This window comes from Myotis myotis, unplaced genomic scaffold (genome assembly GCF_014108235.1).
Source record: "Myotis myotis isolate mMyoMyo1 unplaced genomic scaffold, mMyoMyo1.p scaffold_m19_p_13, whole genome shotgun sequence".
NCBI lineage: Eukaryota > Metazoa > Chordata > Mammalia > Chiroptera > Vespertilionidae > Myotis > Myotis myotis.
In genome coordinates, this window is record NW_023416317.1 from 56834061 (window position 1) to 56849550 (window position 15490).

The 15490-nt window shown below is 68.7% G+C and overlaps 3 protein-coding genes across 8 annotated transcripts in view; 2 read left to right on the forward strand and 1 right to left on the reverse strand.

Moving 5' to 3' along the window:
- Positions 1-187: 187 nt before the first annotated feature.
- GMPPB (GDP-mannose pyrophosphorylase B) lies at positions 188-2634 on the forward strand. Its single transcript, XM_036333546.1, has 9 exons — positions 188-606; positions 715-795; positions 890-938; positions 1076-1218; positions 1409-1567; positions 1651-1729; positions 1802-1929; positions 2012-2194; positions 2273-2634. Exons 1-9 carry the CDS (start codon positions 478-480, stop codon positions 2402-2404), a joined length of 1083 nt encoding a protein of 360 aa, XP_036189439.1. The 5' UTR covers positions 188-477; the 3' UTR covers positions 2405-2634.
- Positions 2605-15490, reverse strand: part of RNF123 (ring finger protein 123) — a 23723-nt gene continuing 10837 nt past the window's right edge. For 5 of the 6 annotated variants that reach the window (XM_036333536.1, XM_036333539.1, XM_036333534.1 and 2 more), the window contains 19 exons: positions 15066-15167; positions 13924-14030; positions 13548-13746; positions 13156-13301; positions 12805-12888; positions 11990-12097; positions 10098-10275; positions 9372-9446; positions 9171-9258; positions 9000-9087; positions 8839-8923; positions 7633-7772; positions 6990-7178; positions 6832-6907; positions 6597-6681; positions 3434-3576; positions 3212-3306; positions 3003-3088; positions 2800-2917 (listed from right to left, as the gene is read on the reverse strand). In XM_036333536.1, coding sequence (XP_036189429.1) covers positions 2800-2917; positions 3003-3088; positions 3212-3306; positions 3434-3576; positions 6597-6681; positions 6832-6907; positions 6990-7178; positions 7633-7772; positions 8839-8923; positions 9000-9087; positions 9171-9258; positions 9372-9446; positions 10098-10275; positions 11990-12097; positions 12805-12888; positions 13156-13301; positions 13548-13746; positions 13924-14030; positions 15066-15167 — 2192 coding nt within the window. Of the gene's footprint in view, positions 2918-3002; positions 3089-3211; positions 3307-3433; positions 3577-6596; positions 6682-6831; positions 6908-6989; positions 7179-7632; positions 7773-8838; positions 8924-8999; positions 9088-9170; positions 9259-9371; positions 9447-10097; positions 10276-11989; positions 12098-12804; positions 12889-13155; positions 13302-13547; positions 13747-13923; positions 14031-15065; positions 15168-15490 lie in introns of all 6 variants that reach the window. The other variant, XM_036333540.1, reaches the window with a different exon arrangement.
- AMIGO3 (adhesion molecule with Ig like domain 3) lies at positions 3574-6331 on the forward strand. The gene has a single exon (XM_036333542.1). The coding sequence runs from the start codon at positions 4048-4050 to the stop codon at positions 5575-5577; it is 1530 nt and encodes a 509-aa protein (XP_036189435.1). The 5' UTR covers positions 3574-4047; the 3' UTR covers positions 5578-6331.

Here is a 15490-nt window from a genome sequence, read left to right on the forward strand (position 1 = left end):
CCGGGCGCGGGCGGGCCGGGAGGCGGACTCGCCCTTGGCGCCAGTTCCGCCTTCGGATCCGCCAATGGCCAGCTGACCCGCGGGACCCAATCGCGGTCCCCATAGCAACCGGGCGCGCTCGGACTCTCATTGGCTACGTCTGCCAGAGCTGCGCCCAGCGCCTCGACGCCGGCGAACGTGCCACGTACGCGGCAGCCGATTGGTCCGCCCGGGCCCACGTCACCGCCGCCCGGGGCCGGCTGAGTTTCGGGCCGCGGCCGTCCAGCCCGCTTCGCATCCTGGTTTGTGGGCCCGGATATCGGTGTTGGGGCGTCCTGGGCGGGAAGGACAGCCCCAGAGTTGGTCAGTCTGGCACGTGCAGGACCCGGGGCTGGGCCCGGCGGCCGGAGTGAGTGACAGGGGTCGGCCAGGCGGCCGCGGTCTCCGCGGAGCGCGCACTCAGTTCCGGCCGCCCGCCCGCCGCCAGCCTCCGGCGCGATGAAGGCGCTGATCCTGGTGGGCGGCTACGGCACGCGCCTGCGGCCGCTGACGCTCAGCACCCCGAAGCCCCTGGTGGACTTCTGCAACAAGCCCATCCTCCTGCACCAGGTGGAGGCGCTGGCCGCGGTAAGGCCCGGCCGGGTCGGCAGGCGGGCGCGGGGCGGCCGCGCGGCGGGCGGGGGACCCCGTGCCGCTGGCTCAGCCCGCCTGTGGCCGGCGCGTTCTGTCCCACAGGCCGGCGTGGACCACGTGATTCTGGCCGTGAGCTACATGTCGCAGGTGCTGGAGAAGGAAATGAAGGCGCAGGAGCAGAGGGTGAGGCTTGAGGCGACTCTTGCCCCTTCCGTCGTCCCTGCTCGCCTCCCTGGGGGTCAGGGGGGCGGAACCTGATCCGGCTTCTCCCTTCCAGCTGGGAATCAGAATCTCCATGTCGCATGAAGAGGAGCCTTTGGGGACAGGTCAGTAGAGAAGGGATACCCCTTGTGGGGGAGGGTTTAGGGCTGGAAAGGGGTGAGGCCCAGCCTGAATGGGGCCCGCTGAGCCTGGATCCAGGGCTCCGACCCCCAGGAAGATGGTGACCTGTTCCCCTCCGCAGCTGGGCCCCTGGCCCTGGCCCGGGACCTGCTCTCTGAGACCGCAGACCCTTTCTTCGTCCTCAACAGTGACGTGATCTGCGACTTCCCGTTCCAAGCCATGGTGCAGTTCCACCGGCACCACGGCCAGGAGGGCTCCATTTTGGTAAGGACCAGGTCTGACTCCCACCTCCCGCGCCCAGCCTCCCGGCCCAGCCTTGAACTGCCCAGTCCTTACGTTGTGAGTGCAGAGCTGTGCAGCCTTTAAACGTTTGCGGCACAGCCGCTGAGATGTAGGACAGCACCAGCCCAAGGTGCAGGAGCACCGGGCAGGGCCTGAGACCCCCTGCATTCAGGTGACTAGAGTGGAGGAGCCCTCCAAGTACGGCGTGGTGGTGTGTGAGGCCGACACCGGCCGCATCCACCGGTTCGTGGAGAAGCCGCAGGTGTTCGTGTCCAACAAGATCAACGCAGGCATGTACATCCTGAGCCCGGCCGTGCTGCGGCGCATCCAGGTGTGTAGAAGCGGCTCCCGGGTGGGCTGGGAGGGCAGGCCGCCGCCACTGTGCCCCTGCTCACGCGCTGCCCACTCCCACAGCTGCGGCCTACGTCCATTGAGAAGGAGGTCTTCCCTGTCATGGCCAAGGAGGGGCAGCTATATGCCATGGAGCTGCAGGGTGAGGCAGGGAGGCCGCAGGGAGGGGTGGCCTGTGGCTGGGCTGAGCCCCTGATGCATTCCCTCCCTCCAGGCTTCTGGATGGACATCGGGCAGCCCAAGGATTTCCTCACCGGCATGTGCCTCTTCCTGCAGTCACTGCGGCAGAAGCAGCCTGAGCAGCTGTGCTCGGGCCCGGGCATCGTGGGCAACGTGCTGGTGGTGAGGCCCTTGTCCAGCCCATCGTTCACCCCCTCAGTCTGGGGGGACAAATGCCCCACGTGTGCTTTCCCCACGTCCTCAGGACCCAAGCGCCCGCATTGGCCAGAACTGCAGCATCGGCCCCAACGTGAGCCTGGGTCCCGGCGTGGTGGTGGAGGACGGCGTGTGCATCCGGCGGTGCACGGTGCTGCGCGACGCCCACATCCGCTCCCACTCCTGGCTCGAGTCGTGCATCGTGGGTTGGCGCTGCCGCGTGGGCCAGTGGGTAAGCGTCGGGGCTAAGCCGATGGGGGGAGGGGCCGGGATGCGTCCGCCTCCCTGACAAGGCCTGCCCTCCCCGCAGGTGCGGATGGAGAACGTGACGGTGCTGGGTGAGGACGTCATCGTTAACGACGAGCTCTACCTCAACGGGGCCAGCGTGCTGCCCCACAAGTCCATTGGCGACTCGGTGCCGGAGCCGCGAATCATCATGTGAGGGGCTGCCATAGCCCTGTTATTGGCAAGGGGGCACTGGCTTGACGTGTCATAGGCCCTGGACTCGCTACTGTGTCTGGGGAGGCCTGGACAAGGCGGAAGCAGTCGGACACCTGCCTTCTCCCGTGCACATAATCTGGCAGGGTCCTTGCTGGGCACACCCCACCCCGCCCACTCCCTCAAGAAGGGTCGGGTCAGGGCTGTTTGAATAATAATTTAATGCTCACAGTGGCCCTGACTGGAAGTCGAGCTCAGGCACAATGAGGGCTGGGCTCCCGCCATGGGGGACAGGCAGGAGGCTGGGGGTGGTGGTGGGGGGCTGGCAAGGGGAGCTCATAAATAGGGCCCGGCCTGGGTCTGGGCTCGGGCAGAGGCTCCTGCTGTGTGGACGCAGACCTAGGCAGCCGAGGAGGTGTTGCTCGCCCCGCCTGCCCTCCAGTCCTCCACCGACTCGATGGTGGCTTTGCAGAAGAAGCAGTCCTTGTTGTTCATCAGGTGCTGGTTGATGCAGGCTCTGCAATGGGAGGGTGAGGGGGCCTGGTGTCCCTGCTGCTCCCTGGCCCAGCCCCGCCTCCTGCACCCAGGGGGGGCCCCCTTACTTGCAGGACTTGTGGCCACAGGGCTGGAACACGGCAGAGATGGGGTGTGCATAGCAGATGGGGCAAAGGTCCTCCTCGCTGGTGGGCTGCAGGGAGCACATTGCAAGGTGGGATAGGGTGGGCCACCCAGGAAGGCGGCCATAGCCAGGCCTGTAAGTGCAGCCCTGCCCTCGGGCCATGGGTGTGGGCCCTGTGGGTGCCCCACTTACCAGGGAGGCAGCTGCAGCCTGGGCAGACGCGGAGGTCAGGTGTGCCAGCATCTGTTCCACCTGGGCCAGCTCCTCGCTGCTGATGTAGTCTGTGTCTGGGGGTGGTAAGTGTCAGGCCAACTGTGACCCTAGAACCGAGGGCCTCAAGTACCCCAACCTGGGCCAATGAGATTCCTGGCTCAGCCCCAAGTCCCTCTTCCCTGACCCACCCTGCCAACTCACAGCTCTGTAGGGAAAAGCGCTTCCGGTCAGGGGCAGGCGGGGCAGCGCCAGGGCCGGGGGGCTCTGGGTGCCCCAGAAGATAGCGAATGGAGCGGAGCTGGAAGCAGGGGTCAGCCAGGAGCACTGACGTGGCTTTCTCCGTCCTGGGTGGGAGGATCTCAGTGTAAGGGGCTCAGGGGCGCCACCAGCAGGTAGTGCAAGTCCACCTGCCCCCTAATACACACTGAACCCTTCAAAGCAAACAGCGACTTACAGGCTGCTCCCCAGGCGTCCCAGCTACTGTTTCACGGGAACCTGCCGACCAGCGCCGGCCGGCTCGCCGGGGTCGTGACTGCTCCGCCCCCTCCGACAGGAGCCAATGGGAGCCGAGGCCCCGCCCCTGAGCAATCACCTCCCGAGAGTATTTAGGGGCCGAGTGTCCAGGAGAACACTCGCAAGGCTGGGAAACCCGAGAAGGGAGCCGGGGAGCGCAGCTCAGCCTGCAACCGGGAGCGGGAGCTGCCGGCTGTGCGGGTGGAGCTCGCATCCTGCCTCCCAGGCCACCGGCCGGAACAGAGTGGGGTTCCCAGAGCTGCGCTCCGCAGAGCGGCGGACCCACCCCAGGTGGTCCCGCCATGACCAGGCCGGTGTTGCTGGGCGCACTGCTATGCACGCTACACCTCGGCTCAGGCTCCCTGGACTCCGAGGGCTCCGTGCCCCTGGCGCCCCTTAACTGTCCCCACAAGTGCATCTGCGCTGCCGACCTGCTGAGCTGCGCGGGCCTGGGGCTGCAGGACGCGCCGGCCGCCTTACCCGCGGCTGCTGCCGACATCGACCTGAGCCACAACGCGCTCCAGCGCCTGCGCCCCGGCTGGCTCACGCCCCTCTCCCAGCTGCGCGCCCTGAGCCTGGGGCACAACCAGCTGGAGGCCCTGGGTCGCGGCGTCTTCACTAACGCCAGCGGCCTGCGGCAGCTCGACCTGTCCTCCAACTCGCTGCGGGCGCTCGGCCGCCACGACCTCCACGGGCTGGGGGCGCTCGAGACGCTGCTTCTGTTTAACAACCGCCTGGCGCACTTGGACCGGCTGGCGTTCCAGGGCCTGGGCGCGCTCCGCTGGCTCTACCTGGGCTGCAACGAGCTGGCGTCCTTCTCCTTCGACAGCCTGCACGGGCTCAGCGTGACCCACCTCCGCACCCTGGACCTCTCCTCCAACCGCCTGGGGCGGGTCCCCGTGCCGGACCTGGCCGCGCTGCCGGCCTTTCTCAAGAACGGCCTTTACCTGCACAACAACCCGCTGCCCTGCGACTGCCGCCTCTACCACCTGCTGCAGCGCTGGCACCAGCGGGGGCTGAGCGCCGTGAGCGACTTCGCGCGCGAGTACACCTGCCTGGCGTTCCGGGTGCCCACCTCCCGCGTGCGCTTCTTCGCGCACAGCCGCGTTTTCGAGAACTGCTCGGCGGCCCTGGCTCGGGGCCTGGAGCAGCCGGAAGAGCAGCTGCAGGTGCAGGTGGGCGGGCCCCTGAGGCTGGACTGCAACACCAGCGCCCCTGCCCGGCACATCGCCTGGGTCTCCCCGCAGCGAGAGCTGCTGGTGGCGCCAGGATCCCGCAACGGCAGCATCGCGGTGCTGGCCAACGGCAGCCTGGCCATCGGGAGCGTGCAGACCTGGCACGAGGGCATCTTCGTGTGCCTGGCCACCGGGCCCCGCCTGCAGCACAACCAGACGCACGAGTTCAACGTGAGCGTGCACTACCCGCACCCCGCGCCCGAGGCTTTCAACACCGGCTACACCACGCTGCTGGGCTGCGTGGTGGGCCTGGTGCTGGTGCTGCTCTACCTGTTCGCCCCGCCCTGCCCCGGCTGCCGCCGCTGCTACCGACGCGCCTGCTGCTGCCGCCGCCGCCGGCCCCGCACCCCCAGCCCGCTGCAGCAGCTGAGCGCGCAGTCCTCGGTGCTCAGCGCCACGCCGCCCGACGCCCCCAGCCGCAAGGCCAGCGTCCACAAGCACGTGGTGTTCCTGGAGCCGGGCAGGAGGGGCCTCAACGGCCGAGTGCAGCTGGCGGTGGCGGAGGACTTTGACCTCTACAACCCCGTGGGTCTGCGGTTCAAGGTTGGCTCTGAGTCCACGAGCTCCACGGGCTCCGAGGGGCTGGTGATGAGCTAGCGGCCCAGGGCGCCCCCCCCCCCCAGGCCACACCCACTGGCCGCTGGCCCTGCTCCCTGCTGCGCAGAGAACTACCAGGCGCCGTGGGCGCCGCCTACTAGGCCCTCCCTCGCACAGCGGCCCCTCTCACAGGGCCTGCCGTGCCCCTTTCCTGGGGACACGAGCATGGAAACCGAGGTCCACCTGGAGAGCCCTGGCCTCAGCAGGGGCCGCTGAGGGGGAGGGAGTGGGTCAGGGGAAGGGGAGACGGGGCCCCATCCCCAGGTGGAAGCGGAAACAACCCCCCCCCCCCCCACACACACACCAACAGCCAACCTCCTCCCAGCTTCCCAAGTCCAGGCCGAGTCTGGTGGGCAGGCGGGAGGCAGGCAAGGCTCCTCAAGAGACCCCTGGGCCTGGCCTGGCCCCACCAAGTGGCCCTGCTCCTGCGGGCTCAGCAGCAGTGAGGGCCCCGCAGGCCCCGCCCCGCCCTCAGCAGTGAAAGCCTGTGAGCGATGGCCCAGCAGAAGGTGGGGCCGGACTCGCTGTCCCTGGAGGCAGAGCTTCGGAAGGGCAGGCGCTGGCTTCCGGCTAATGGCTGAGGCGGTGCCGGCTTCCTGTGGACCTCGCCCTCCCCCTGCAGGGAGGCAGGGCAGGCGGGGATCCCTGTGGGGAGCGGAGCTGGGGCCCCTCGAGGGCCTGAGTCGGATTGTCGGATTGTCGGATTGTCGGGAGTTTCTTAATAAAGGCAGGACGCCCACCGGAGCCTCCAACATGGCAGCGTGTGCTCAGTCTCGTCTTGAGTGCTGTCCCCCATCACAGGTTCCCCCTCCCGCCAGTCGTGGTTCCGGCCCTGCCCGAGGCTCGGACGTGGGCCGAGGTGCCTGCTCGGCGGGGTCCCTGCTTCTGCTCAGCCGCCGCCGCCGCCTGTTTAGGCCTTTCAGCCCTCGGCCTTTCTACCCCCAAACCTGACCGAGGCCCATCTTAGAGCTGAGGAAACACCTGCAAGGAGGCCCCCAGGGGCCCCGACCCCCACTCACCCCGAGGCGGGGCCGTGCACCAGGAGCCGCACCAGGATGCCCGTCACTGCCACCAGGATGGGGTAGTGGTCCACGCTCTCCAGGCCTAGGGAGGGCGAGGGGTGAGCGCCCATGGGGTGCCAACCGCCCTCCCCACTGGGCACAGGGGAAGGGCACTGAGGCTGGGGTGCCACGCCTGGCTGTCGTGGCAGAGGACCAAGGCCGGCGTGTGGAGGGCGGGGCCCCGGGTCCTCACCAGGCAGCCACAGGGTGACCACGCGGTCGAAGAGGTTCCTCTCAGCCGTCACCCGGTTCAGCACCTGGTTCAGCAGCTGCGAGGGCGGCAGTGGTTGGCGGCGGGGTGGCTCCCCCCGGGCGTCCCCGGCCCGCCCCCTCCTGCCCTGGCGGACTCACCTGGGCGAGCCGCTGCAGCAGCATCTCGGAGGTGGGCTGGGTTGAGTCGAGGAAGACCTCGGGCACCAGGGTGATGGTCATCTCCAGGACGCGCAGCAGGCTGACCGAGAGGTCGAAGCAGGTGGCACAGACCTTGAGCTGCCGGGTGTCCACGAAGTTCCTCTCCAGGCGCTCCACGGCCTGTTGGATCTGAGCCGCCAACGGGCGGTGGGCGGCCTGGACACACCGGCCCACCCTCCGCAGCACCCCGGCCCTCAGGCCCCCCACCTCCTGGATCATGAGCACCCGACCCTCAGGCGCCCCACCTCCTGGACCATGAGCACCCGACCCTCAGACGCCCCACCTCCTGCACCATGAGCACCCGACCCTCAGGCCCCCACCTCCTGGACCATGAGCACCTGACCCTCAGGCGCCCCACCTCCTGGACCATGAGCACCCGACCCTCAGACGCCCCACCTCCTGGACCATGAGCACCCGACCCTCAGGCCCCCACCTCCTGGACCATGAGCACCCGACCCTCAGGCGCCCCACCTCCTGGACCATGAGCACCCGACCCTCAGATGCCCCACCTCCTGGACCATGAGCACCCGACCCTCAGGCCCCCACCTCCTGGACCATGAGCACCCGGCCCTCAGGCCCCCACCTCCTGGATCATGCCGATGAACTCCGAGAAGGCCCAGTTGAGCTGGTTGAGGACGCTGTTGAGGAAGCTGGGCGCCACGTCGGGGTCCTGGCGCAGCAGGTCCGCCATGTGCTGCTGCAGCAGGATGGACGGACAGGGCTCTGCGGGCAGCGGGGCTCGGTCAGGGCCCGCCGTCGGCCGGTCCTCGCTCGCCGGGCATGGGTGTGAGGCCGGGAAGACCGCTTTGGGGGCTCAGGTCGTGAAGGTGAGGACAGAGCTCCACTGCCCTCCCTCTGCAGACCCAGCCACAAGCGGCCGCTGCTTCTGGCCCCACAGCCCCTAGGCCTGGAGCCGGCCCGGCCCAGCATGTCCTCGGCCGCGGGCGTCAGGGAGAGCAAGGCCGGGACAGGGAAACTGGAGCCCTCCTGCTGGCTAGAGGCCAGCTTCCTCAAGAGCCTCCTTGGCGTCCTGCCGCCCTCTGCTGTCCTCTGCTGCCCTTGCCTGGCCTTGGCACGTGGCCGAGGCGGTGGGCGCCAAGCCTGGCTGACAGGCAGCAGTAACCAGAGCCCGCAGCCTCCCTCCCCCACACAGATCGATAGTTCCCGCAGCCGCAGGATGCCGGCCCTGCCCCTCTCCCCTTGCAGCTCAGTCCCACCCTCCAGGCAAGGCCAAGGCCTCTGGCAAGGACTCGCCCCGTGACTTTGCATAAGGCACTGGGCCTCCGGGACACCCTTCAGGCCAAAATACTGTCCCCCCAGGCAGCGACGCACCAGGTGGGCCAGGGAGAGCGCCTGGCGGGGTGCGCACAGCGTGCAGCAGGCAGACAAGCTGGGCCCAGACCCCGGCTTTGCCAGACCAGGACCCCGGGACAGCGCAGCCTATGCGCCAACCAAATGCCCCTTCCCCCAGGAAGCCCCGAGAACCCTGGAGCTCGCCCTGCCCATCTGTGCCCTGGACTCAGGCAGCCAGACAGGTGGCAGAGAAGGGCAGAAGGACATGTGCTGGGACAAGGAGGTCAGGGAGCCCCTGGGAAGACCTGTCCCTCTTGACTGTGACCCATAAGAGCTTCAGACCCCCGAGCACCAGTGGGATGGGAGTAAGGCGAGGAGCCCCCTGGCAGGACGAAGGGGATGCCCCCAGGGACAGACAGGGACTTGGGGCTGGAAGGAGGGGAAGTCTGCAGCCGGGAGCAGTGGGCACAGCCGCCCCTGCCCGCCGGGCACTCACTCTGCAGGCTGGGCAGGTTGGCGTCCTCGGGCTTGATCTTCAGCAGGTGGGGCAGCCGTGTGTAGCGGTACCCGAACCCACAGCCCTGCGGCAGGGTGGGTGCGGGTCAGTGCGCAGGCCCCTTCGTGCGGCCCCAGCCCCGCGCCCTCCAGCCCACTCACCTTCCAGAGCCGCACCAGGATCCAGTTGGTCTGTGCCCAGGGCCGCTGCTCGTAGGGAGCCAGGAGGCTCCTCACCATGGCGATGCGCCTGCCAGGGCAAGGGTGGCGGGCACAGGTGAGGCTGTGCGGGGCTGTGGGGGCAGCGACCTGCCCTCCCCCAGCCCCACTCACTGCTCCTCAGGGATGCGCTCCACGGCCCGCAGGGAGTGTGGGTAGCAGACGTAGCTGGCCAGCGCCTGCATCAGCGAGTCGCGGATGTCTGCGGGGGCAGGGCAGGCCTCAGCAGGGGCTTGTGCCCATCTGGCCAGCATTTCATGCAGAAAACAGCCAGCCAGAGAGGCCCCCCCCCCCAGCCCTCTGTGGGCACCTCACCAGTGCCCACGATGCGCGTGTCGGCAAAGTGCTTGGCAAGGATGGCAGCCAGGCGGGTCAGGGTCTCCTCGTAGCCTGCAGGAGGAGGGGGAGGGGGAGGGCAGGCTAAGGGCTCCAGAGCTGGCTCCCGGGGTCAGTCTGGGCCCAAGCCGGCCTCGGGGGTCTTCGGGCTCAGCACTCAGCGACGGCTGATGAAAGGCTAAGGCCAGACTCGCTGTGGGGAGTGGGTCCTGGCGGGGTGCTAACCGAGCCCTCACCCTCGATGGCTCAGCAGTCAGAGCCCCCGGCACCTACAGCACTACCCGAGGACAGAACTTGCACCTGGGTCCAAGGGGGGGCAGCGCAGGCCACAGCCCACAGCCCACAGCCTGACCCAGACATAAACCACCCACCCTGCCTGGAACCAGGGTCTGCATGAAGCTGGGGCTCCCGTGTGGCCCCCAAGCAGGGCCCCACCCCTCGCTGTGATCTACAGAGATGGTGCCACCCCCTGTGGCAGTGCCAGGCGCTGGGTGAGAGGCCACCAGCAGGAAGTGAGAGCAGGGATCTGTGTGGTCCGTTTCCCCCCAGCGCCAGGGAGGAGCTGCCGGGCTCTGCCATGTGGCACCAGCAAATGCGTGTCCGGGGCAACCGAGTGGGGCAGGAGCCGCCCCCGCCTCCCCCACTCAGACCAGGGCCCGGCTCTGGCCCGGCTCCGAGGCTCTCGCCCGCCTGCGCAGCCCTCACCGGGCAGCTCCTCCATGCTGTGCACCGGCCCGAAGTAGTTCTTGAGGGCGCTGTAGCTGTTGATGGCCACGTTCAGGTAGAACTCGGGCGTGAAGGCGAAGAGCGGGCCCGTGCGGTCCGCGTGCTCGATGGTCCGCAGGCAGACGCGCAGCAGCCAGTAGATGTCCGACATCTTCTCCTGCGGGCGGCGCGGGCTGCTGGTGAGGGTCGGGGCCCAGGCGAGGCCTCCCCAGAGTGTGGCCAGAGAACTGAGCCCAGAGGCCGGGCAGGGCTCAGCAGGTGCCCCGCCTGGAGGGTGGGTTTGCTTTTCTCAGAGGCACCGAGGGTGCTGTGTGACCAGAGACTGAGAGCTTTTCCTCCGAGAGCAGAGACAGGGTGAGGAGGCCTGCTTTCCCCACTGCTAGAGCGCTGCGAGTTCTAGAAAAATCTCCCCTAAGAGTCACATGGAATCTCAAGGGACACCAAGTCGCCAAAAAAAATCTTGAAATAGAACAAAGTTGGAGATCTCCCTTTCTGATTTCAATGTATTGCAGAGCTACAACCATCAGGCTGTGATCCTGACACAGAGACAGATGCAGAGCAACAGACTAGAGCAGAGAGCCCAGAAGAAAACCACACACACACACATGCACACACGCGCGCACGCACATACACGCACGCGTGCACGCACACACACACACGCACACACGCGTGCACGCACACACACGCACGCACACACACGCATGCACGCACACGCACACGCGCGCGCATACAAACTTTTGACAAGGGAGCCAACAGTATGGCAGTTCCTCAAAAGTTTAGAACAGAGCGAGCCAATTCTGCCCCTGAGCGCGTGCCCGCAGACTCGAGCCCACAGGCCCAGAGGTGGCAGCTCCCCGAGGCCGTCAGCGGGCGAACACGGCGCAGAGCAGACGCACCGGGTCTCAGCCTGACACCGGCCCGGCTTCCATGGGGCGACCCGTCAAGGAAGCCGGTGGCAAGACTAGCGCTGTGTGGACTGCATGGCAACGAGGCACCGGGTGCAGGCAAAGCCGACGGAGAGAGTGCTGGCTGCTGGGGGAGGGGGGGCGGGGGGCCGGGGGGGTGGGGGTGGGGCGGCAGGACTGGGGGCGGGTGGTGGATGGGGGCGGGGGGAGTTATGGGTGTGAGTTTCAGTTTGGGAAGATGAACACGCTCTGGGTCTGTTCACAACCAAGTGAACACACTTGGTTACCACCACGGAGCTGTGCACTGACGGTGACTACGGAGGGGAGTTCGATGCTGTTTCACTGCAATTGTAAGAAACGGTTCAGAGGGTACATTCTAGCCCGGCCGGCGGGCTCCGTGGTTGAGCGTCAACCTATGAACCTGCAAGTCATGACTGATTCCCTGTCTGGGCACAGGCCCGGGCTGTGGGCTCGGCCCCCAGTGGGGGCAAGCACGGTCGGATGGAGCTCGCCTCTGTCCACCCTCAAGGCCGACCCCCGGGTGGGCACGGCCGCGTCTTTCTGCCTCGCTCCTGAGTGTCCCTGGTGTCAGGGCGGCACTGGACCCCGGCACAGGTCACTGGGTGATGCGTGAGGGAGTGCGCAGAGAACAAGCAGTGGCCTCGGGGTGGGTGAGTCTGCGGGAAGGAGCTGACAGGCCGAGGGTGGCGGGGGCGGAGGGGGCCATCCCACAGGCACCAGAGGGAGGGAGAGACAGACCCTGCTCAACCTGAAGGTGTCTGAGCTGGAGGGGCCCCCGGGGGCCTGAGAGGTGGCAGGGACGTGGCATGGGGTGGGAGGAGAGGAGAGGGGCAGGGGGGGTGTGTGCCAGAGGCCCCGGGCGGCAGGGGCATTGAGGGGCTGCCAGCCTGTGCCCAGCCAGGGGGCTGGGAGGGCAGCAGCTGCAGGCCCAGGCCGCCCACTCACCTGGGAGTAGACAGTGGCGTGGACCCAGGCAAGACGGCGGCTCAGGTGGTCCAGCTTTTCTGAGAAAACTTTCTGGCTCTTGGTCAACTCCTCAAGGATGTCCTTCCTCTGCCCGAGGAGAAAGGACGGTCAGGACCTGGCCTGCGTGCATGGCCTTGGGGCCCACTGTGGCCTGGGGCACAAGGGTAGGTGCACCCGCCTCTCTTCCACTCCTCCCCCCGCCCCCCCCGCCCCCCCCCGCCCCCCCCCCCCCGCCTCTGACCCGCGGGTGAGCCCGCGCAGGCCTCGGAACAGGGCCGTGGCGGCACCCTGGCACGGGGAGGCGGGGTGCAGCTGGGGTCTGGGAGCCGTGGCTGGGCAGCCGGGGGGCGCACGATGAACTGCAGGCAGCTGGGCCCCTGGCCCTGCCCCCGGGGGCTGAGCTGCGGAGGGGCTCTGGGGAGGGGTTCCCCCGGGGGGGGACGGGGCCAGGCCCGCTTCCTGCTGACTCTGCACGTGGCCGAGAAGCGCTCAGGGCGAATCCATAATTGATGAGGACAGAGGGTGCGCCGAGCACTTAGCTGGCCAGGGGCGGGGGTGCCTTGGCACAGCCATGGCTGGCTGATGGGGCTCAGACCGTGCCGGCCTAGTGCCAGCCCCTCACTGACGTGCTATGGTCAGGGCGGGGGTGGGGACGAGAAAAACTGCTGAGCTCACCCCAGCGGCAGGGCCGGGCCGGGCCAGGTTTCCTCTGGGGACTGTCCTCGGGACCCCAAGAGGGCAAGCTGCCGGCGCGCCCCCCCCTTCCCCCGGAGACCCACGGCGCCAGGCCTCACCCTCTTGGGGCACCGGCGCAGCTTGTCCTCCGTGTTCCTCAGGGCCATCGCATACTCGTTGACGTCGTCGGACACCCCCACCATCTGGAGGGGGGACGGGCGCCGATGGTGACCCTGCCCGGCAGCCCCTCCCCCGTCACCCAGGTCCGGCCGGAAGCACGGGCAGCATCAGCCTCGCTGTGGCCCACGCTCACGTGCAGCTGTGCCCAGACACCCCTGCAGACCCGGGGCATGTGGGCGCACACGCACACACACACGCACATGCACACACATGCACACACATGCGCACGCACACGCACACACATGCACCCAACATGCAGAACCGCGGGCCACCATGGGACGGACGGAGACCTTGCCCAGCTGCTGGTGGACGCTGAGGTTGTACATCATCACGGCCCCGTCCAGCACTTCCAGCAGCGAGTTCTCCGTGAGGGGCTGCTCGGGCTCCTCGGGGGGCCGCCCCAGCAGCAGGCCCTCGTTCCAGGGGCCGCCCTCAACTGGAGGGGGGGGGGCAGGTCAGGGCCGGGCCACCCGAGGCGGTGAGGCCCAGCAGGGGGAGGACGGGGAGGGCGCAGGTCCCGCGGCTCCGGACCTATTTCTGTGCCATCGGTTTCCTGCCCCGGAATGTACTTCCCTCGCCCGTGAGAGGCTGCGGGAGGGGCTGGGGGCGGAGGCGGGGGTGGGGGCGGAGGCCGGGGGGGGGGGGGGCCCTTCGATGCCCCGCCCGCCCGCCCGACACCTACTGTCCTCGCGGGTCCTCTGCTCCGCGCTCAGCGTGCGGACCTTCACTTTCTCTGAGGCGCTCAGAGGCCGCCGGGGGGTCATCAGGGTCACAGCCGCTGTGCTGAGGAAGCGGTTGGCGCGGCCCAGGGTCGGGGAGCTGAGCCAGCCGGGCCGGGGCAGGGGCAGCGCACCCCCAATGGCCAGGGCCTGCACGGGGCGCTGCGGTGGAGAGAGGAGGCAGCGCCGTCAGCTCCTGGGACCCAGCCGCTCGCCCGGGGCTGGGGAGGGGAAGGCAGGTGTGTGACTCCGCCCACAGCAGGGGCGCCCCTGCGGAGGGGGTGGTCCCTGTGACACCCCTGCCCTTAGAGAGGGCCCCCGCCGGCCCCACCGCGGCACCTGGGCAGCAGCCGGGGACGGCTCCTGGTCCTCGTCCAGGTCGTCCATGGTGGCCGCCTGCAGCTCCAGGGGGTCGATCAGGATGTTGGCCTTGGACGCCAGGTCATCTGGGAGGAACGGCAGGGCTCTCAGCCCAGTGGACGGGCGAGGGTCACGCTGGGCAGGGGCCTGGCAGGGCCCCACTGGCCACTGCACCTGCGCCTCACCCTGCACGTCCTCCAGCAGCCTTCCCTGTGCATCCGGGACTTGGTCTTGTAGACTTGGGGGCAGGGGGCACCCCATCACACCCTCCCTGCCCCTCTGTCTCCCGGGACCTCATGCTCCCTAGGCCCCCACTCCCCTGCCCCGCGTCTGACTGCTCCTCCTGCTGCCCCACAGGCTAAAGGCGGCCCAGGCTGTCCACGCCTCTGCTCAGCGCACTCCGCCCGCCCAGGCCCGGCCTCCCACAGGCCGTCCCACCTCTGCCACACCGTCTGCCTCCAGCCCAGGCCCGTCCTGCCGTCCGAGCCTGTCACCTCAGCCTCCGCAGCCCCTCCTCCCGACGGGCCCATCCCCACACCTCTGCCACCTGCACACCGGCCACCCGTCCCCTTCCCCGGCCCTCACCCCCCTCGAAGCACAGCCGCAGCCAGAGGGGGCGTCTGACGATGCAGCCCGACCTCCCCCGCTGCCAGCAACGAGCTGACAGTCCCCGTCGGAGGCACTGCCCTTGCACCCTGGCCTCATTTCCCGGCTCCCGGGGGCACCCCGCTGCGTCCCCTGCGCCTGGGCCATCTGCTCTGGCCGCCCGGCGTGGCCTGCACTGTGCGCTCAGCCCTGGCTCTGCAGCCTCTCGCGCTCACCCCTCCAAACAGTTCAGGCAGCAACTCCAGCCCCGGGACCTCGCCCAGACCCCAGGGTCCCCACTCTCTCAGCACACGTGCCCCGCCTCACTGCAGGGCTCCCAGAGGCCCCCCCCGGGGGGGGGCAGGTGCTCCAGGGAAGGGACAGCTGGACCCAAGAGGCCAGTGGGCAGAGCAGCCTCTCCCGCCCGCAAGCCGGTGCCCGGGCGCCCTCTAGTGGACACAGGTAGCTCGGCACGCACCGCAGAGCCGGCTCCCTGTCCACCCAGCCCCGACCCGCTCCCCACTGGCCGCACGCACCTTTGAGGGTCTTGCGGAGGTGAGAGAGGAGGCCCCCGAGGCGCTGCTGGTCGAAGTAGTCCACCTTGCCGTTGTAGAAGACCTGGGGCGGGACGTAGGCCTCTGCGCGAAGCCGGCGCCGGCCGGCGGTCAGGCCCGCAGGGACCCTCCCCGAGGCTGCCCCTCCACTCTGGCCTCGCACAGAGGGGACCCCTGGGTGGCACCGACCCCCCAGGCGCACAGTGTGGCCTTGGCTACCTCCACCCTGCCCCATCCCAGGTCAGTGCCAGCAACGGCACAAACTGGGGTGAAGGGGGCGCTCGGGGGAAATGAGAGCCTGGCCCCCGCGGGGTATCCCCCAGTGCAGGGCGCCTAAAGCTTCCCCCGACCCCTAAGGGCTGTGTCCCTCACAAACACAGGGCCCAGCACCTCAGAGCCCAAGGAGC

What these genes read in the sequence shown, in the direction of transcription:
- GMPPB (XM_036333546.1), top strand. Translation starts at nt 478, where the DNA reads ATGAAGGCGCTGATCCTGGTGGGCGGCTACGGCACGCGCCTGCGGCCG. An exon ending in CCGTGCTGCGGCGCATCCAG is followed by an intron (nt 1,568 to 1,650) that starts GTGTGTAGAAGC and finishes CCACTCCCACAG; the next exon opens with CTGCGGCCTACGTCCATTGA. An exon ending in GCTGCCGCGTGGGCCAGTGG is followed by an intron (nt 2,195 to 2,272) that starts GTAAGCGTCGGG and finishes CCCTCCCCGCAG; the next exon opens with GTGCGGATGGAGAACGTGAC.
- AMIGO3 (XM_036333542.1), top strand. Translation starts at nt 4,048, where the DNA reads ATGACCAGGCCGGTGTTGCTGGGCGCACTGCTATGCACGCTACACCTC.